At 36.9% G+C, this 23,209-nt stretch overlaps 1 protein-coding gene and 2 long non-coding RNA genes across 3 annotated transcripts; 2 read left to right on the top strand and 1 right to left on the bottom strand.

The window, feature by feature from the left end:
- Positions 1-18,635: 18,635 nt before the first annotated feature.
- On the top strand, positions 18,636-19,012 carry LOC109579944 (uncharacterized; the record flags this gene model as incomplete). Its single annotated transcript, XM_019992341.3, has 2 exons — positions 18,636-18,755; positions 18,829-19,012. Coding segments are annotated over 2 exons (237 nt in total), but the record flags the coding sequence as incomplete, so codon positions are not given.
- A 931-nt stretch (positions 19,013-19,943) lies between these two features.
- Positions 19,944-20,508, bottom strand: LOC125776849 (uncharacterized). Its single transcript, XR_007422023.1, has 2 exons — positions 20,219-20,508; positions 19,944-20,133 (listed from the first exon to the last, which is right to left on the bottom strand). It is a non-coding gene; the product is annotated as an uncharacterized LOC125776849 (long non-coding RNA).
- Positions 20,509-21,455: 947 nt separating this feature from the next.
- Positions 21,456-22,193, top strand: LOC125776848 (uncharacterized). Its single transcript, XR_007422022.1, has 2 exons — positions 21,456-21,879; positions 21,964-22,193. It is a non-coding gene; the product is annotated as an uncharacterized LOC125776848 (long non-coding RNA).
- Positions 22,194-23,209: the final 1,016 nt, after the last annotated feature.

The raw sequence follows: 23,209 nt of genomic DNA on the forward strand, positions 1-23,209 counted from the left end.
ACAGTACGCAATACGCCGCGTACATTAATCAGTAGCAACCGAAGGTAGAAGCAATCATCGTTTTTTTGGGTGGGTTGTGTAAATTCATCCTAATGCATTAGTTGAGAACACACCTGAATGTCCATCTACTGTTCGGTCTTGCTTTCAGCGTAACTATTTCTTCGACGATGCATTCCATGAATGCAAGGTATTTTCAAATAGAGCAATGTTCTCGTAAGCGGATCACTGACGAAAGTTGAAAAAAAAAACTCGTCAATGTTAGTTTTGTTATTGGCGGTGTTACCACGGCTGTAATGTATTCTCTGGGCTGAAATAAACTCTTTGGCCAATCTCCATATTAACTGCGAGGACACACAACAATCGGAAACCGTTCATGAATTGCAAAAGTAAATATCCTACAAAAGCGCTTTATTGCAGTTCACGTATGGACCGTATCGTTTAAGACCATTAAGCGCCATGTTGCTTCCCTTGGTGACGTACTTACAAAACGTATTTTATAGATTACACCAAACTGCAATACTAAACATTGATATGAGTTTAGAATGTGAATTAGACAACAGTAGAGAACATAGTACGATCATATGTTGTCAACTTCGATATTCACTACTCTAAGTTGTATGGTCGTCTGATGAGCTACGACGATGGAGTGGATATCCATCATTTCCAGAAGAAAAGCAAGCGGATAGTGTTTCGTGCATTTATTGTTAGACACATAAACCGAAAAAGGGATGTAGTGTCCGCAAGGTCCATGAACCATATTGCTTTCCACCACTTCATATAATACTGGATCTTTCACACGTAAAGTTTTCACTGAATAATTTTCAATTGTTCAATTCACAAACCTGTCGTAAAGCATCGTAAATCGTAATAGTAATAATTTTTCTCTTGAATAGCCGGAATAAAAAAGCAAGCGATCGAGACTGAAAACTATTCAAATAATTTCCAAATCAAAATATTGAAAAACAAAACAGAAATTGAAAAAAAACTGTTTTTGGAAAAAAGTTACTTTTTGGAATTATCCAATTTGCCGACTTTTCATGAAAAGTATAAGATGTTTTTATTTCTAAACCTTCCTTAATCCACAACGAACAACCTCTTAAAATTTCATCAATACTGGTTCAGCCGTTCTTTTAGCGTTACTAACGAACAAACATTCATTCGTTTGTATGAGAAAAAAGAAAAGGACTGTTTTTAGGGGTTTTCCGGCAATTATTCGAATAATCCCTGAACCTAAACGAATATTTTAAAAAAAGAATTATCAAATTTCGTTCAGTCGTATTAAAGTTATGAGCGTACATACATTTTGGCGATTCATTTTTACATACATACATATTTATGTAGACGAAGATGGTAAGGTTGTTTTTATTGTTTTTTTTTTTTTTTGAAGAAATGAAAAATATGAAATGATTCCTACAAACATGAATTTTGAACAAATGCTTATGATTTGAAATATAATTTTTGTATTTATGAGTTGTATTAAATTTTGACATAAAGAGATAAAAAGTATCCTATGTCCGTCTCCTGGCTCTAAGCTACCTCCCTACCAATTTTCAGCCAAATCTGTTCTGCCGTTCTTGAGTTATAAGTGATGTAACTAACACGACTTTCTTTTATATATATAGATATGTATGTATATGTATAAAATTGCTAGGATTTCGATCCTATGTTTAACGTTTTGCACCTTAAGGTATTTTCCTGGCTTTGCTTCAGCAAGTCACAAGAGTATATAGTCTTCATTTGCACCCGAACCTACCGCTTCCTTACTTGTTTTAACAACGTTTCATCTATATTAATATGAAGTATGTACACATGTTTTCAACAAATAATATCGTGTTATACAAATTAGCAAGCAAAATCGTTTACTCGTTAAATTCATACTAAAAAGTTAGTTATAAAAAACCTATAATTTACTTTTGCATTAAATTTATGGTTGCTGAGTGCAACTGCTCGTTTGAAGCGTAATAAATAAAAGCTTTTTCGCATATCGTTTGGGTTAAAAGCGCAAAAGCTCCATACTCAAATAACATGTGAAAGCACAAAACTGATTTTGCCTCAACTAGAGCTTAGATTTCTGCTCGTTACTCTAAGTAACATCGAGAACAAGCTACAAAAGGCGTGTTAATATACTGACAGAGACAGAGACAAAATTAATAGATAAAGCTTCATCTTTTTAAACTAAGCCCTTCATTTTCGTTAATATAAAATCTAAAACTCTAATAATATTTTAAAGGTCTTCCCTGCAAGATTTATTGTCTCTGCACCATACAGCCATATGTCTGGGTGACTTGTAAAATTTGGACTTTGTTCGTCGATAGAAGATAGTAGAACATGTTGGCAAGATTTATTCTGCGTTGGATTTCGAGGCTGACGTTGTTATTGGTGTTTGTGCTGGTTCCAAGATAGACGAAATTATCTACAACTTCGAAATTATGATCGTCAACAGTGACTGACTCTCACGTCTCGCGAGTGCGAGGACTGTTTGTTTGATGACAGATGATATTTCGTCTTGCCTTCTTTCACTAGCAAACCCATTTGTTTCGTTTTTTGTCCAACCTGGAGAGAGCAAAACCAACGATGTGGTTGTAATGCCAATGGTATCGATGTCATCGGCGTAGGTCAGTAGTTGTACACTATTTTAGAAGATTGTGCCTTCTCCATTCAGTTCTGCAACTCAAATTATTTTCTCCAGAAGTACATTGAGGTAGCATTACAGGGAGTTCAGGATTAATGCTGAGAAATTCGGTTCTTCCAATTTTCTTAGTATACTTACTGCCTGACAAGCAAAAGCTAATTTTTCAGTTGGAAACTGCTAAAGTTACGCATCTTGCGACTGGTTATTGTACATAATAACAAGCAAAGACCAAACAAAATTGATACTGTAGTATAAAGGCCATGAAGCTTAGATCACTTAGAGTTGGATTAATTTAAGTTTCGCCACTTTCGTAACTCTACTCTCCAATCTTGAAGCTCTTTGTTTCAGACTTCAGTTTCACCACTAATAATAAAAATTTTAATTTACAACACCAATTTTAAAGGTTTCTACAGAATTCAAAATAAAGCTTTGATTGTATGTCTTGTTGAATGTTCTTTCATCGAAGTCCCGCTTAACCCTTTTTGCCGCCAGCAAGCCATTGCCGATGTATCATAACCATATTTGTATACAGTTGGTAATTTGATACTTTTTGGGCAAATTAAACCAGATTCAACCGCAACAAACACACGCACACACTTCTCTTGATAACGGTACTACGAAATATTAAACAATTATCATTGAAATAGAGCCGCCACATAAACAGATGAACCGAATGGCCCGAATGACTCAAATAACATACATACAAGTTGAAAATCTCTAATTTGTGAAGCAACATTAGATTTTATGTTATCTCCGGGTAATAATGCCTTTCACCCTACGGTGTTAAGCGCTAGCAAAACGATGACATCAAGGTGCCGCATAAAGTCTCCACGGGATCTAGTTATGCGCCGAACTTGTTGGCTTTGACAAGACCAACAAACCATTTGGAGTAACCTTTTAATTTCCGTCAATTTCCTTTTTGCTCGCGTTTTCCTTTGTTTTGTATGTGTGCGTGTGTATATGTTCGAACATGTGTATTTGTATTAACAGCCGAACGCTTCGAGGGTGTGTGGGGGCACAAGCCAAAAAACAACAAATACAATTACATTTTGCCATAAGCAAGGCGAGTTCACCGCAGGGTCAGGGAGCGAGCTCAAAAAGGGTTAAATTTGCGACAGACGCCGCGAAAGTGGCATGGGGTTGGCGCAGGAAGAGTGAAAGTGAAAACGTCAGTCACAGATAACAGCGGGAAATTTAAATAGAAATCACGAATGTTGTGTTTTTTATTTTTATTTGCTGTAACCGTTATTATTTGGTTTTGGTTTTGGTTTTTGTTGTGCCATTGAATTAATGAAGCTAATAGTGGCTCTGTAGATAATATTTCTAAATAATTGCTTGTTCGGATTTTTCATTTTCCAACTATATATGTATATGACTCTTGTATGATACCATTGTTAAATACATATAGTATATAGTATTTATGCTTGTAGCTTCATATGAAAATACTAAAAAGCTTTTTCAGAGTAAATTGCAGTTCGTTGCCTACACTTAGGCGTAACCGCGAAATTGAAGTGCAGATCTATTTGGAAAGAATTTGTATTTCCGGTTTTACTTTGAGTACCCCATTTCTGTTAAATCTAAAGTGCATTTATTAAAGTTAAAAAGTTTGCAGAAAAATTCGATTTATTTTGCATATGAAAATTTTTCTTCTTTTTCAGTAGCGTAGTTACCGCTTATGCGATTATAGCCGAGTTAACAACAGCTCAACAGTCGCTACTGCTTTTCACTATTTGTTTTCAATTGGAGATATCAAGTGTTGCCAAACTTTTGACCAACTGATCACCTCAGCGGAGTGAAGGTCTTTCTCTTCCTTTGCTTCGTACTGCTTGCTACTGCATTGAATACTTCCAAAGCTGGAGTGTTCTCATACATCCGGCCAACATGATCTCGTAGCTTACTTAACCACTTCATTTGTTATGATTGGTCAAACTACAGTCATCTTATAAAGCCAACCGGTCCATCCGACTGCGGTATCATCACTGACAATGCGCAAAGGATCGTAAATCGTCCCGAAACATTTATGTATCTCGAAAGTTCTAAGACTGACTCATTAGATGATGTCATTGTCCATGTTGCTGCACCATATTACAGGATGGGAATGAATGAGAGACTTGTAGAGTTTGGTTTTGTTCGTCGAGAAAGGCTTTACTTTTCAATAGTCTACTTAGTCCAAAGAAGAACCTATTGATAAGAGTGATTCTGTGTTGGATTTAAAAACTCTTATAGAAGATTGTCCCTATCTATTTAGTTTTGCAGCTCATATTACGAGGGCTGTCCGATAAATAACCGACCTAACCATGATGCACGCGACTTTTTCAAAATTTTTTTTTTTTATATTTTTTCTACATAGTCTCCTTGTAACTCCACACACTTCTCCCAGCGATGCTCCCATCTCTGCAACCCTTCCAAATAGTACTTGGCATCTTTGTCTGCAAAATACGAGTTCACGAAAGAGATTGCCTCCTCATTTGACGAAAATCTCTGGCCGCTGAGCGCAGTTTTTAAGTTGAGGAAACAAAAAAAAGTCGCTTGGTGCTAGATCCGGTGAATAAGGTGGATGGTCAAGCAGTTCGAACCGCAATTCGTGGATTTTCGCCATGGCGACTGTTGAGGTGTGAGATAGTGTGTTGTCTTGGTGGAACAAGACTTTCTTTTTTTGCATGTGGCCGATTTTTCGAAATTTCTTCCTTTAGCTTGTCCAATAATGATGCGTAGTATGCTCCTGTTATAGTTTTTTCCTTTTTCAAGATAGTCGATAAAAATAATTCCATGGCTGTCCCAAAAAACACTCGCCATCACTTTCCCAGCCGAATACACAGCTTTAGGTTTTTTTGGGGCTGGTTCCCCCTTTTCAATCCACTGTTTAGATTGGTTTTTTGTTTCGGGCGTATAATGATGAATCCAAGTTTCGTCTACAGTTATCAATCGGCGCCAAAACTCGGTCTTATTGCCTCTAAACTGAGCCAACAGAGCGCTGTGGTCTAGCGTAAGCAAACGCGGCACCCAACGCGCGGACAGCTTTCTCATGCCCAAATCTTGGTTTAATATGTGACAAACAGTTTCTTTTAACATCTTCATAATCTCAGCTATTTCCCTAACTTTAATCCGGCGGTCGTCTAGTACCAATTGATGAACTTTAGCGATGTTATCGTTAGTGGTTACAGTTTTTGAACGCCCAGGACGTTCATCATCTTCCAAGCTCCTGCGACCACGTTTAAATTCAGCTGCCCAAAATTTTACGGTGGTAAACGATGGTGCAGAGTCACCATACACAGAGTCCAACTCATCTTTGATTTGTGAAGGCGTATTGCCTTTTAAAAATAAAAATTTAATTACAGCTCGATATTCAATTTTTTCCATTTTGGGGAAATCACCGAAATAGACTCACAAAAACGACTGTCAACAGATAATTGCGCAAGATAAATTTCTGAAATTTTGGCGAGTAGCTATTATAATATGCACAATTTGAAGTAGAAACTTTTTTTTCAGATGTGCCGCTAGCTTCACGTTGAGGTCGGTTATTTATCGGACAGCCCTTGTATTTTCGCCAGCAATATATTAAAAAAAAAACACACAAAAGTAAGTCTCGCTGTCTGAAGCTAGTTTGGTATCGAACGTTTCGGAGAAGTCCTCTCGATCTAGATGGAGCTATTTGTGTTTCTTACTTGAGTTTACATTTCCGTATTAATTTTGCGGGGATACCAAATTCAAGCAAAGCGGCATAACGGCAGCTCCTTTTCATGCGATCGAAGGCAACTTTAAAATCAACGAAAAGATCGAGTTAATTGCGTTAAGAGGACACTTTGGTTATGAAAATAATATTTTGAAAACTTCCTAAATGGATAAATTAGTAAACTAAACGTCGAAGGTGACAAATTGATTATCTAATCGAACACGATCGGACGGACTACATTTACATGTAATGCTATTGCAATGAGGAAATCGTTGTTAAATTGGCTGGGCTTTACAAGAACTGAATAAATCATCTAGGAGAAGAACATGAAACTAAGTTTTCCTCCAAGGCGTTAAGCAATATCAACAGTTCAATCAAGAATGGATGGAACCTCTGTGAACCTTCAATAGTATTGTATACTCATAGAACGAATTGTTATGAAACGATTTTTAAACTAATATTGGTGAAACTAAATCTCTTCTACATAGCTTCCAAAGGAATTGAGAAGATTGAATTTTGTGATGACAAGTCGAATACGAATACAACCTGTCATCAATTATATTTCCCGGGTACGTGCATCTGTGAGTCATCATATGACTATTGATAGTCATAAAACTGTGGGCAATTGCGCCATTTTTAGGGCCAACATGAACTCTAAAAGCGATGCCAGACTTTAACTGCAACGCAGAATCATTTTTGTAATTTTTTGACAGGGAGTAGAATATAAAGCTCAAAGGGATAAACAATGGCCAAAGGGACAAACAAAGATTACTCTTGATGTGTGCTAGGAATGATTCTCTAACAAAATTAGTAATCTACACGCATTAGCAACGGTGAATTTCATATGAAATACATACATATACACATATATATGGTCTAGTGATCGGCTGAACGAACTTGATGGTGTCTTTATCGGCGACTACGCTAGCTTATAGCTCACTAGAATGGAAGTAGCGTTTATAGGTAGACAAATTTGTTCCTTTTGGTAAGATCGTCTTATTTCTCTCTCTCTTCTATTCACACTTTTTCAAGCGAATTCAACTTTAGACGACATGAGCTCTCACTAAAAGTACAATAGTTATATATACAGACAGTATATTTTTTTGTATCCGTGATTTGTAGCACGTGTGGTATTGTCCACGGATTTTAGAAACATAGAAAAATTCTACATATATTCGATTCCAGTTTTTAGAAGAGAAATCTCGCAACGGAATCAAAGAGCGCTTAGATCTTGTACGTGGTGTCTCCTTTGATAGCATACTTCAAAAATTGTATTAGTTTCGGTTTTTCATGAATCTCGAAATACCACATGGGTCATATCCATTGTGAAATTTCGGGCATCAGAAATCGGTCGACACAAAGAGTGTTTTGCTCACAGCGGTATTTAAGGGTTTTGAAGCGCAATCTATGGCATTTTCTACATCGTTTTGTGAGCGTCAAGATTACATTGGTGCACACTAGAGACCAAGGCACAGCTGAAGACTGTTCCATCGGCCCAAGCGGCGATGGTCACCGTGTTCTAATAGTCTCAAGGTCAGATCTGCATACATTTAGACAGTTACCATAGTTACTTACGAATAACAATTCCTCAATTACGTTTTACTTGTTAATATTTGAAAACGTAAAAGACCATACAAAAGTGTATGAAATCCTTTAAGCAAACAAACAACTTAGAAATGACATAGAATCGGTTTTCCTTCACGTCTTCGGCACACAGCAGATTGAGCATCTCACATATACACTTTACAAAAATAATCTAACAACAACGTAAAAAGCAAACGTGTAGAACAAAAAGATCAAACCAACAAAAGCCGTCAATGAATTAATGCTGCGTCGCAATTTCGTTGCTTCTTCTTCTTCGACCAAAAAGCCGAAATGCTTATGATGCATATGAGCATGGGGATGAAGACTGCTTTGCTGATGAGCAATCAAGATTTCACTATTGTTTGCCTACTTCGCCGCGAAGCCTTCCACTGCCAAGTCGCACAATAGTTTTTGGTAACCTCTTACCCATGTCACTTTTCACCAGCTGAGGCGCAAAAATACCACCAACGACAGCGGTGTCAATGCTCGTCAAACCATATGCTCACAACCGTTCGTAATACATAATAAAAAGCCGAAACAAAACGCTATTAAAAACGAGGCGTTCAATTTACCTACATGACGCGCAGCTTGACGTTTGACGCCACATAAAAGTGCGTAGACATAAAAAAAATCCACAACAAAAATAGGAAAACGCAAAATTATTATCCTTAAAGGCGATTCTAATTCATCGACACACGCATTTGATTTGCCGATAGCATTTACGAGCGATATCCACAGCGGCTCGGCCTTTTGCGCACTGGATGCCTAAACAAATAGTGTGAACCGTTGAATGACAACACCTTTGCCGGAATTGTTGTGTGCACAGTTTGTTGCGATTTTTATTGCTACATTGTGAGCTTTTTACGATTTTTGCATTTGCCAAATTCACGCGCTGGAAAAAAATAGCAATAACATAATAATGCCAGCAACTAAATGACGAGGCGATTCTTTGCGGTGTTAGATTGATTGAAGGGCTTACGCAAATATTTTTCGCACAGTGTTCTATTTGGCTAAACCGAACTGACTTGGTTTTCATAATTCATCAGTTAGGATTTTAACTTTTACTTTTTGCTCTCTCAATCTGCTTTACTTTTTTTCTTTATCTATTTCTTTCATTTGTATATCTTCCCTGATAAATTAGACGAGTAAAAAGCGTAAAAAGGATATTTTACTTAGGACATACTACAAACGATATCTCTCTTATCGCTGCAGTTCCAAGGGTTGGTATTTATTGATATTTATTGTGGTTTTATTATGTCTCCAAAGATGTTTGGCGAAGATTATAAGTTTCCAGGTACCTTTTTCAATCCGTTTAATATAATAGTCCAGTCATTTCACTTTAATTAGGTAAGAATCTCGGAATTCGATATACCCATTTATATGTCTGTAGGTATACCCTACCATATGTAGGTTTTGAGACAACTTTAAGGTGTCAATATACAAGTATTTACAGACATATAAATGAGTATATCGAATTCCGAGGAGAATTTACTATAATGACTGAACTATAACTTATATTCCACATATCAATTTATTTTTATGATATTTTAATATAACTAGATAGGCGCAAAACAGAGTGATCTGTTGCGATAACTTTATAGAATCGGTTCAGTACTTCGCTTAGCTCTAATATCTAGATCCTTTGATTTTCAATATCCGTTTGACTGAAGTCACATGTAGGTCGATATGTGGTCGATGGACTTACACTTATTCCACATATAATAATTTTCGATATTCTGGTCTAAATTTATTATAAATCGGTTCATATATGTATTCTCTCCACATGTCCAATTTTGTTAATGTGCCCAAGACGTATACGAATTGGGAAAGAAAATATTGTTTAGGCGCAGTTATCCTTTATGAAGAACGACAGTTTCTTACCTTTACTTTTTATAACCTATATTTTGGTATAGATATTAAGCTTGCACCGAAGTTTGTAACACTCTGCTCCTCAAAAGCTGATCATTTGTTAGAATCGCCGAAATCGGACCACTATTTCATAGGTTCTTGTTCAAAAAACTTTTCTTTTGACAAGACACCTTCGCGCATTTCGCCACATATTATAGTCCAAGACAACGCAAAACAACATCCGAACTAATTGTTCAGTTCGGTCTACTATTTAATAAACTGGGGAAATATAGCGGGTGTAGTAGGACTTCCCATTTAAGAGCTTCCAGGAAGATTTTTACGGGTTTAGAAATGAGATGACGAGTATTATCATGCAGCAGAATCATTTTTTCATGCCTCTCCTGGTATTGAGGTTGCGCAGTGCTTGGCCGCTGAAGTCGCTGCCGTTCCCCTTTGATGGTTTGTTTTGGTAACAGCAGCTCGTAATAAATAACTCCGGTCTAGTCCCACCAAATACACAGCATAACTTTTGGAGCGTGAATATTCGGCCGAGGCGTTCTTTGAGTTGCTGTCTATGAATCACCTGCTATGTTTTGATAAAGAACCCCCTTTTTTTGCCGTAGGAGCAATTGTACACAGGTGAAAAGGCAAAGCTCTACGTTCCTTGGTTTCAAATTATAAGGATCCCAAGTTCCTTGTTTCTGAATCTTTTCCAGCGCATGTAGTCGCTTTGAAATGGCTTTGTGGGTTACTTCCAATGCTGAAGGGACGTCTTCAATTAATTGGAAAAGCCACTTAAAGATAAACTATAGAAACATCAAACTTAATGGGGAATGTTTATTATCATTTTAAAGAATATTCTTTGGCATTTATTTTTTGAAAATTTTCTCTTTCAAATGTTGTCCGCGGCTACGTCTCAAATGGTCATCCATCGAACCCAATTTTCGATGACTCGTTCGAACATTTCGACTGGTAAAAGGCGAATGACCCGCGTAATGTTTTGCTCCAAGGTTTGAATCAAAGCGGGATTGCCCGCATAGACGTTAGATTATACATATTCTCACAGGAAAAAGTCTAACAGTATGATATCATATGATTCCATCGGCCCATAAGCCTTACAAACTGTAGTTTTTTCTGTATGAAACAGCAGCATTTGATTCTCTTCTGGTTGCTCTTCCTCCCAAATGCGGCAATTCTGGATGTTTACATACCAATGGCGCCAGAAATGGGTCTCATTGTTGCACAAAATTTTTCTCGAAAACGTCGGACCTTCTTAGAACTTTTCAAGAGCCTATAGAGCGGAGCGATATCGCTTTAGAAGGTCGAGCGACTTCAGTTCTTGCCCTATCTGTATTTCGTATGCTTGCAATTTTAAATCTCGACGTAAAATGCACCAAGTAGTTCCATACGTCAGTTCGAGTTTTTGCGAATGACCGAATCGACTCTCCGTGATCTTCGTATATACTCTCAACTACGGCTGCTATATTTTCGTCACTGCGAGCTTGAGTGGTCTATCCAATAATGAGTGGGTAGGTTTCAAGATGAGTGATGGTGTTGCGAATAGTATGCTCAGTAGGCCGACTATGTTGATCATAAGTTGAACGATTTGTAAACGTTGTTCAGGCTTAAGTCTTTCCATGACCAAACAAGACTGAATAAAAAATTGCAAGTAGTTCCACTGTGCATTAGTAAAAGTATAGGGTAAATTTCATTTACAATATATTTAAAAAGCATTTTTATGCCAACGCGCATAAAAGTAAACACAGGATGCCATTTTGCGTAATTTTTACTGCATTTTTATGGGTTCACAGTTCACTTTTTATGCACTGCATTAGTCCACGCCGCCGACCTTTGCATATTCACTTGAGTTATTAACGCCAAAGAGATTTTTGTGGGAAATTTCTGCACACCCGGACATTGTGTTGTTCATAAAAAAATATTTTGACAAAAAATATAACTTTTATGAGATTGAAATAAAATAACTTATGAATATTGCTACACAATGTATTATGTAACTGAATGTTGTATTCAAGGGAACGGCGAAATCAAATGCGAAATGCCGCAATGCAAGCGAAAAATGTTGGCCGGAATTCTATTAACTCACACCACGTCTCAATTAACTGTTATGTAAATTTACACGAATTTCACTTTTCATGCAAATAAGCAAACTTTCTTAATTAAATGCGCAATTTTATTACACCAAAAATAGTTTGTTACGGAATTCGGGCCGCTGGAAGGAAGGTGGGCAGATGGGCTTTGCAGCTATCCCAGCAGCCAGGAAGCTAGGCAGCTAGACAAACGCAGGGCAATCAGGATTACCGCTGGCATAAATCACTTCGCATTGACTGCTTCATTCCGTGCGAAACACGCCCACTGCCAACCACGCCCCCACCCTCCATGCACGCTACTAAATCGGCACAAAATAGCAAGCAAGCAGCAACAAATTTAATTAGCAAGCAAAGCGTGCAACATAAATGCTGCTGCAGTCAGCAACAAAGTTTTGGGGTAATTAAGCTTGGTGAAATGGATGCCTGGCCCGGCTTTTTCCGCTCGAGCCAAGGTGCGAGCGCTGCGCATCCTTTCGAAATGAAAATATGCACGAAACGAAAAAGTATGGAAAGTGTGCATTGTTGTTGTTGTTCAAAAGTAAAAGCGTTAATTTATTTATTGTACAAATTTATTGCTGAAAAGCGCAAAGTATGCGAAGCATGGAAAATATTTACAAATCTTTAAATGTGCAGAAGCATTGGGACGTGGCGTGGGGTTAGTAGATACGGCGGTAGTGAATTAAGCAGCAGAGGGTTAAGCTAATTCAAGTATGTAGCGCTGGAGGTTGAGTAAATTCGTTGGATATTTTGACTCTTGCAATGCGTTGCACGCAGTTGAATAGTCTTGCTTCCTAACGATTGCTATGGATTTCTGAAACGATTCCGAATAGCCTGCAGATTATGGAATTATACCTTCCCTTGATGGGATTACTACATTGGGTAGTCGAAAAAGTCTCTTCGTTTTTCTAATCAAACTTCACTTTTTGCCATTTTCTCGCTAGAGACACTTTTTCATCAGGGTAATTTTTTTTTGCTTTCTCGGCGAAAACTGCTTCTCTTGAAGGCAACTTTACTCCATTAAGGGAGTTCTGCATTGACCGAAACAAATAGTAGTCCAATGGTGTAAGGTCAGAGCTATATGGTGGGTGCATCAAAACTTCCCAACCAAGCTCCTCCAGTTTTTGCCAAGTCATCAAAGATGTGTGTGTTCTAGCGTTGCCTTGGTGGAAGACGAAGCTCTTTATGTTGATCAGTTCTGCCCATTTTTTGCGATTGCTTGCTTCAATCTCATCAATTGTTGACAGTAATATGTAAAATCAATCGTTCTACCAGGCTGGAGCAACTCATAGAGAACGATTCCTTTCCAATTCCACCAAACACTCAGCATAACCTTTCGTGGTATCAATTCTGGCTTTGCGACCATTTTTCCCGCTTCACCACGCTTGGACCTTGATCGTTTTCGCAGATTATTGTCATAATTGATCCACTTTTCGTCTCCTGTTATCATTCGCTTCAGAAATGGTTCGATTTAACTTCGTTTCAGCAAAGAATCGCAGATGTTAATTCGGTCCATATAATTTTTAACTGACAATTCAAGTGGTACCCAAGCATCGAGGTTCTTTTTGTAGCCAGCCTTTTTTAAATGGTTCAAAACCTTTTGATGATGAATGTTAAGTTCGTAAGCGATGTGATGGCTGCTTATGTGACAGTCGTGGTCAATATTTTTCATAATTTCAACGACTTTTCCAACGATAGGTCGACCAGAGCGAGATGCATCTTCCACGTCGTAATTTCCAGAACGGAAGCGAGCGAACCATTGTTGTGTTACACGAACGCATAATACAGCATCGTCCTCGTCTTCACAAGTTTTATTGGGGGCTTGGGTTGCATTCTTCCCTCTTTCGTAAGCTTAAAATTTAACCTTTCCAACACTATATGGTATTACACAATGCAGGTTGGTGGAGATATACGACTGCAACGACAACTATTGACAAAATACGAAAAGACTTTTTCGACAATCCAATATTATTCCAATAACAAGTGAAACTGTTAGTAAATTAGTCACTTCCGATTGACCTACTGACTTGAAGAATGACTACGAGTCTTGGTCTATACCCATGATTATAAAATCACCTTTTGTAGTGCTGCCACGAGGAATTTCTCCCACAGGCCCGTTCTCATTTCCGTGTTTTATATGGCCAACATCGTCAGTATCGAACATTAAAGCTAGCCTAACCCTAACGAAGATTATTAATTTTTCAGGTGTCTAGTGACTCCTTTTTCGAAGCAGACCATTTCGATCTTGAACACTGACCTATTCAAGGCTCCACAAACATGCTCTCATCGTTGTTGTAGAGTACCCTCCACGTATGACTTTATTCTTTCCCTCTGCATCGTCAATAGTATTAAGTTTGCTCTTATCGATCCATAAAACAAATGGTGCAATACTGTTCCGCTCAGTCGATCCCTTATAGCGTAATTTTGCTATCGGCAGATGTTCGGATTCGTTTTCCTGACGGCGGAAGTTTTTTTTATTTTTAGGGAGGGCCCCATTGTCCTAAGGGTTCAGCTACCAATAACCGCCTTGAAGCGTTTGCCAGTATTTCGCACGTGGTTCTCATCTCCCATCGAAATGACGCTTGGTTCTTTCGTTCGTCTGTAAGCGGGGTTATGACCTCCAGAATCCGTGCTGCTACCACAGCCGAAGCTGTGGGTGGATTACCATTTGCATGGGTGCCAACTTGAGCATTAATTCTAATGTTATCACTTTTACTCACATTGGCTACAGCATTTTAACGTTATGCTAAAGGTTTGTGGGTCTTTCAGAAGGTATTGTTCGTTTCTTCCTTATGGTCACCAAGACGTATACTAGGAACCTCAATCTGTTGAAAATTTCGTCCAACAATGAAAATGCAACAATATGCTTTTATCGCCTGTTCTGTAGCTCTCAAACTAAGCCCTATCTTACTTGTTTAGATATTCCTATAAGTAAAAAATTATGTAACAAATATAAAACTATTAATTGCACCACTAAATAGTTTTCAAACACATTACCAATTAAATGCCAAGTTGCTTCTTTTATCATTAATAATTGGCCAGACATCGAATCAAGAGCATTAGTACTTTCCCAAATGCTATTTTCAAGTTCATTGTTTGTGCGGGTTTCTCCGATATTCTACGATAAAAACAACGACTGTTGGGATCTAACAAGTAATGCTTTTTTATGCTAAAGAAAATATTTATTTTGTGTTTAAACAGTTATCTCATTGCATTTACCGCTATTGTTGTGTGATACACGTGCGATTATTACAGCTTTACTGAAACTTTGTTGATATGATTACAGCAGGTCATTTCACTTTCGGGTGATACATCAAACTTTATCACTGGCTACTGCCACTGCGACTCCGCATTCAAAGTATGTTTTGATAATTTCATAACGAATCGGTATTAAAAACCAATTCTTCAAAATATTCTCTAAAGTTCTAACAACGTAATTAATTTCCAAAAAGATTTGCTGTCATTAGTTTACAGTAAATATACCATAGGAATACAAGTGTTGGTATGTATATATCTATAAATAGTTGAAATTTGAATATATGTATATATAACGGGTGAACCAAGTAGAGATACTTTTTCCAATAGAATTTTTTATACAGATTACAGGTAAGATTATTTTTGCTTAGTATTGCTTGCATTTTTATCATGGAAAGACCTATACCTGAACAAGGTTTATAAATCGTTCAAATCTATTACGAAAATTCAAGTTCTGTAAAGAATGTATTTCACGCGCTTCGCTCAACTTATGGTCAACATAATTGGCCTACTGAGCGCACTATTCTCAACATCATTACCCATCTTGAGACCCAGCAACATTCATTATTAAATAATATTCGACCGAATAACCCACGTCCAGCACGCAGTGAAGAAAACATAGCAGTCGTAGCTAAGAGTGTACACGAAGACCGTGGAGAGACGATTTGGCGCTGTACACAGCAATTTCACATGACGTATGGAAATTGGCGAATTTTACTTCGAGATCTTAAATTAAAAACGGACAAAATATAGCTTGTACAAGAACTGGAGATTAAAAAGATCCAACGATGATACCCATTTCTAGCTCCACGGGTATGTAAACAGCAAAGTCGCCGCATTTGGTATGAAGAGCAATCTAAAGACATTAAGAGCTGCCAGAAAAAACAACTGTCAATGGCGACCTTTATCGAGCCATGATAATTGATTACTTAATGCCTAAAATTAAAGCTCGTGATCTCGGCGGCATTTGGTTTCAACAAGACGGCCCACACATCACACCAATGAATGGGCCGGTCGATTGACCACAAAGACGGTGTGATATCACACCGTTAGACTTTTTCCTGTGGGGATATGTAAAGACTAAGGTCTACGGACAATTCCGCTCCGATACAGGCCTTGGAGCAAAACATCACACGTGTCATTCGCCAGTTACCAGTCGAAATGCTCGAACGAGTCATCGAAAATTGGATTCAACGGATGGACCATCTGAGGCGTAGCCGCGGCCAACATTTGAAAGAGATAATCTTCAAAAAATAAATACCAAAGAATGTTCTTTCGAATGACAATAAACATTGAAAACAAAAATATAAAAATAGGAAACCACGTAATGAATCACCCTTTATTATTAGCTGTATAAGTTATCTTTCATTTTGTATATTGATGATGTGCGAAAATATTTATTTATGTTTTTTTTTTACTTTTGTTTATATAACGCTTTGGTTATGACACTTCTCACTTTTGAATTGGTTGTTTTGCTTAAAAGCTTTAATTTCTGAAGGTCACTATGGGACATATGATCCGAGTAAGCAGTGATGATACTTCTTTTTAACAAAAATGGTACAACACATATTGTTACTGACATCCAGTTTATTGTTAATTTGTGGATAAAGGTGTCTTCTACTTCAGAGAGACTTTTTCAGACATGTGAAAAAGGCGATGACCATGAATAAGATCGAATAGGAATATGGGTTGGAATTAAGAAGTCAGAGGGCCTGGTAATGGTGTGTCAGTTGAGCTAATGAAGCATACTGGCGAAGTTGTTTAATCCAACCAACGATATGGACAACACTCTCTATGATTAGCGGTAACATCCAAAATGATATTGCCCCAAATATTAGCTATTCCAGATACTGGCGAGTTTTAATTCGTTTTTACTTTCTTCCTCCAATTAAACCAACTAACCATCGAATATAAGATTCAATGAACGAGCTATATGAAACATTAGAGCTAACTGAACCTTGATGGATTAATGAAATATTCTCAACCTCATCTTGACCACGTTCTAAGCTTCCTTGAAACAATCTCTGCCGTCAAATATATACATATATCGTTGTTTTTACTTGTAAACAAAGAAACAGCAACTAACTAGCTTATGATTTGATAGAGTCAATAAAAACTAAGATATGAAGATGAAAAAGAATGATAAACCTCCAGACAAGGTTGTTTTATGAATTATTAAAAGTTTTACTGGTGCGAGAAGTACTAAAAGACATATAGGATTCTTGATCGCTTAAAATTTTTATCCTTTAAGCGATTTTTCAATCTTTTCTTGATAGATAGAATCTTTCGTACTAAAAACTTTGTTTTCACATTCTTAATAACCCCAACAACTTCTTTTTCTTTATACATACAATTTTTAATTTTTCTTTGTAATTATCAAAAGCGTTCACCGATCGCAACTGGATCACCTTAACCTTCGTTTCACACTGAGAATCTACCACTATTAGCAGTGCTTTCTCAATAAATTCGTAAGCGAACTACTTTTTTATACTCTTGCATTATGTTGCTCCGGAGTATAATAGTTTTGTTTGTCTAACGGTTATAGTAACACATAAAACTATACAAGATAGATATGGAGCTGTGCATGCACATGTTACAATGATCAGGATGAAGAGACGCGTTGAGTTCCTCTTTATACTAAATAGTTTGTTTGACGGTCCATCTTCACGTCATTTAATTTTCTATAATAATTTATGCTGATATCAAAAAGGATGCTTTGCTGGCTGTGCTATCCAAATACGGCGGCGAAAAACTGATAAGTAGCATGCATTAGCTTCTTTGTAGAGTATGGTCGGTCGAAAGAATGCGCAACGATTGGAATTTAAGTGTGCTCTGCCTAATCTACAAAAAGGAAGACCCAACAATCTGCGCCAACTACCGTGGGATAAGCCTCCTCAACATCGCGTATAAGGTTCTCTCGAGCGTACTGTGTGAAAGATTAAAACCCACAGTCAACAAACTGTTTGGACCTCATCGGTGTGGTTTCAGGCCTTGAAAATCAACAACCGACTAGATATTTACCATGCGCCAGATCTTGGAAAAGACCCGTGAAAAGAGGATCGACACTGCCCACCACCTGCAGAGGCATGTACAATGAATGGCAACATCTGGTGAGTCGGCGTTACAAGTTTTCGAGTTTTCGATCGATCAGCGAATTAAGAGACAGCGGCCACGCTGGCTAGGTCATGTTTTGAACTTCGTCTCTATCTTTACGAATTGCGAAAATATAAACTGTTCGGTTACACCCGAAAATTGCACTTCCCTACCTCTTTAATTCATCATTTCAAACCTATATGAATAATTAGGTATCGTGATACCCTTATACAATCAAAGTTTTTAAGCCCAATAGTGGTAAAATAAAATGAAAACCAAATAAATTCTTATCAACAAATGGCTCATTCATATAGTTTGAACTTATTTCACTGATGAATTCGAACTTTTCTTATCGGACTCCAGAAGGTGTCCACGATTCCAACATGAGTGCTATAAAAGCAACTACAATGCAGAAGAAAGTAAATATTTCGTAAGAAACTTTTAAACAAACAACTACAAAATGTTCAGTGCAAAATACTTGATCGTCGTTGCCTTACTTGTATGCTGTCTGCTCTGCCAAGAGGCAGTGGAGGCACACTTCCTCGGCAAAGTGGGACATGATGTGGTGAGTTGATGTTCTCAAACTAAACTCGGGAACTAAGATTTAATTTCATTTTGTATTCCTATTTTATGTGTAGCACAAGGCCGCTGAAAAGGTGGACAAGGTAGCTAAGACTATTGGCAAAGCGAAGGGCGCCATTGCCGCTGGTACTGCTGTGGCTGGAATTATTGCCGGTGCTGCTGCTGTTGCTTAAATAACGGAAGCTGGCAATGACTTATTTTCTAATCCCAATGAATAAAATATAAAACGTAAAGCAAAAATCTTTGTGTTTTTTCTAATTTCTGTTGACAATGACTATATTCCCAATTTACCCGTTCGAATCAGTCTAAATCGTGAAGAGGTTAAGATAAGGTTTGAGTCCTTTCCTCTTCATCACTAGTCCATAAAAAGAATTTAAAGAACTGAATGCGATGGTAATATATCACGGCTCATTAGGTTTCTTAAAACCTGTTACAGAAACAGCTTCGAGAACTTGTGCGCTCGAGGCTAGCTAGGCTAAGTGCGCTATCTTCAAACGAGTTTTTCTCGAAACTTTGTTTTTGAAGTCGGTTGGTAAAATTTCTCGAGAACTACTCAACCGATTTTCATGAAATTTTACACAGGACTTTGAGATACAATTTTTATATTAATTTTAATTTTTTTGTAAAAATGTCGTTCGAAAATCCAATTTTTAGTTTTTTTCCTTCGTCTATGTTTTAAGTTAAAATTTTAACTTAAACACGAACTTTTTTGAACTTTAGATGATCTTGTAAGGAATTATCCTGTCAACGCCGGCGCATCTTTTTTGCGTGAGGTCGCCGGAAATGACGTCGCAAAGACCGACTTTAAAATATTTTTTTTTTTACAAAAACTTCTGAATTTTTTTGTTAATAGTGTACGTTTGTAACAATAAAAATTCGAATAAAATATTTAAGTTTTTGTATGAGAAAACAATTTTTGAAAAAAGTTTCTTTTTACCTTAGGAAACCCATGTAACCCCTTAAGAAAACTTTTCAAGATGCAGAAGAACTTAGAACAATTGATACTTATGAAATCATCGGTGGTGGAGTTCCTCACTATTTCGATGTTTTTTTTTTAATAATTACCCTCTAAGCCTTACATGCCAATACTCGTTTCTGAGAAGTATACCTCCCATAATAAACCTTCAGAGCTGTATTAAAAACTGAAAGTTTTGATTCAAATTCAATATATTTTATTTTAACGGCTTAAAAACTAAGCGTAGATCTTTTATAATTTTCCAAATAAGTAGTCCGTTTAAGTCAAATTTCTAGGCAGCAGCGGCACCGGCAATGACTCCAGCCACAGCGCTACCGGCAGCAATCACATTCTGGGCCTTATGAACAGCGTGAGCCACTTTATCGACCTTGTGAGCGGCCTTGTGCTAAGGATACAATATAAATAAAAGTAACACAAATTAAAATCCTTTCAACGATTAATTCAGGTTATTTTTAAAAAAGTTCACTCACCAATTCGTGGCGGAAGCTTGCCTCCACAACCTCTTGACAGATGAGGCAGCATACCAGCAAGGCTACAACGATCAAGTACTTAGCACTGAACATTTTGAAGTTTTTGGTTTAGTCGTTTCTTTTGAACTATATGCTCTTTTTGATTTTGCGTGAGTTTTTATACCAAATTCTCTACCTGAAATGTAAACACTGATAAGGCAGACACAAGTGGATTTTACTTTGTATGTAAAATGTAAGAGATATTATCAAGCAATTAATTATAATTCTGGGGAAATTATTTGGTAAATAAGTAATTCCGGTAAATTTGCTCTTTATCGGAGTTATTGCTGCTTTTATATGTACTATGGAGACTTAGTTACAAAAACCCACTGCTTCTGAAACAAAGTTGTAGTAGAGTTTTTGACGTAAATGTTTGATCGAAAATTTCCTTTATGTACTTTGACAGCGTTCCTGTCTGAAACATTCTATACATACAAGTATATCGAATCCCTGTAGACCCAGATACGCTATTTCATTATTTTGCTGCTTTAGAAAATCTGCTTCGAAGGAAAGCAAAAAAAAAATAGACAGTTTGGAATCTTCAGATCAAAATTAGTCAAACTTTTCAGAGAGGGGTTTTCAAAAGTGGGATAAAAGTAAAAGGAAAATAGAAAGATAAATCCTTCACATTTTGGTGATCAGAAACTCGGAAAATATAAGGCGATCCATTTCGAGGTTACCTACCATTCTTAAAGAAAAAAACACAGAAACTTCGAAAGAACATTCTGTGGCATTTATTTTTTGAAGATTATCTCTTTCAAATGTTGGTTAAGATGGTCCATCCGTTGAGTCTGATTTTCAATAACTCGTCCGTGCATTTCGACTGGTAACTGGAGAATGACGTGATGTTTTGCCTCAAGGACTGAATCGAAGCGGAATTGTCCGCATAGACTCTAGACTTTACATATCCACAATGAAAAAGTCTGTGTGATATCACACGATCTTGGTGACCAATCGACCGGCTCAAAACATCAGCGTACCGAAGTGTTCTCTCAATAAATCCATGCGATGTGCGGGAAGTGGCGCCGTCTTGTTGAAACCAAATGTCGCCCAGATTACGAGCTTCAATTTTAGGCATCAAATATTCGATATATATGTATGTATATGTCGCGGTACGGGTCGCCGTTGACGGTTACGTTCTTTGTGACATCATTTGTAAAGAAATATGGACCGATGATTCCAACGGCTCACAAACCACACCAACACGTTGTTTTTTCTGGCAGCTTTTGAATTTCTACGGGATGCCCTTCGTCCTAAATATCGCAAATACGAATACATATAAGCATATTGGTATCATAAGTTTCAGTTAAGAGTTTCCTTAACTTGATTCAAATAATTTTTCAAACATTACAACTGATTGACAGATAAATTTTTGTTATTGTTATAAACAACTACACACGCATGAAGTAAATTCAAACTTCTTATCACAAGCGGTCTACTCTTCGGTTAAAAGAATTTTGTATAAAAGCTCTCGCAAAATCAGAAAGACCATGTAGTTCAAAAGAAACGACTAAACCAAAAACTTCAAAATGTTCAGTGCTAAGTACTTGATCGTTGTAGCCTTGCTGGTATTCTGCCTCATCTGTCAAGAGGTTGTGGAAGCTAGCTTCCGCCACGAATTGGTGAGTGAACTTTTTAAAAAATATAACCTGAATTAATAGTTTAAAGGATTTTTAATTTTATTACTTTTATTATACTATCCTTAGCACAAGGCCGCTCACAAGGTCGATAAGGTGGCTCACGCTGTTCATAAGGCCCAGAATGTGATTGCTGCCGGCGGCGCTGTGGCTGGAGTCATTGCCGGTGTCGCTGCTGAATAGACTTGATTTTTGACGACTACTTACATGGAAAACTGAATTTTAAACAACTTTAACATGTGCTTACTTAATAGACTTATGTAGACCAAATAAAAAAAAAATATTTTAGATGCATCAAATTTTGCGCTCTTTATACTATTTCCATTAGATGTAAATCGCCGGTACTTACACTTCCTGTATTTAAATTAATTGAGGAATGTACGTATATATACATATATATACCTCATATATGGAGCCACTCAGCTCAGTCACCTTCATCAATTTACACGTTTTTGTCTCAAAACTACACTTTTAAAATTTTCTCCAAAATTTTCCTACTGTTTTTTGTTCTGATCAAAACCCGTATTTTAGCATGTCGAAAACGATCGAAATTTTGAGTAATACTCAACTTTTTTAAATCCATTATTTTGTGAATTTTTGATATTTTTCGTTCATATATCAATACTCGTACTATACCTTCTAGTAGTATCTTTTTTAGTTTCATCCTTAAAGAAGTTATCAACACAGCAGTAAAAAGCCGCTATCGTAGATCTCGTGTAATTTGAAAAATATATTAAATTTTTTCTTCAGACAATTTTTCGTTTATTCTTAGACTATTTTTTAATTTAGCCTTAAAATTATATGTAATATAAAAAATAAAATTATCCTTATTTCCTTTTTTATTTCCAAAATTACCTTTTTCCTTACTTTTTGCCAAAGCATGGAATTATTTAATTCTTGTTATTTGTTACCGACATGGAACTCAAAACTTTTAATTCTGAAAATACTAACTATACAAAGTATTGGTTTTGTCATAGTACAAGCAGCTTATATTTGGGCTTTTAGCTGGTTGTGGCACTTATCCACAACAAGTCTGAACTTCAATTTCTGTTGTAATGCATTCTCTATACATTATTTGTTACGCAATTCCTACAAGACCCCTTTAAAATTGAAATCCATTGTATACTTTGAGGCAGTTAATGATCGCGCGTTCTGCAGCGACATCTGTTTTTCGATTTACACATTTCGGTTTTATGAGACAATATCTATGTATGCATTATTGTGTTACTACACATATTCTAGAATTTGTGCATATGTGTAAAGTTTAATTATACATATGTATGTTAAGTCATTATATACATACATATTTTCAACT

Source organism: Bactrocera dorsalis, chromosome 2 (assembly GCF_023373825.1).
Source record: "Bactrocera dorsalis isolate Fly_Bdor chromosome 2, ASM2337382v1, whole genome shotgun sequence".
Taxonomy (NCBI): domain Eukaryota; kingdom Metazoa; phylum Arthropoda; class Insecta; order Diptera; family Tephritidae; genus Bactrocera; species Bactrocera dorsalis.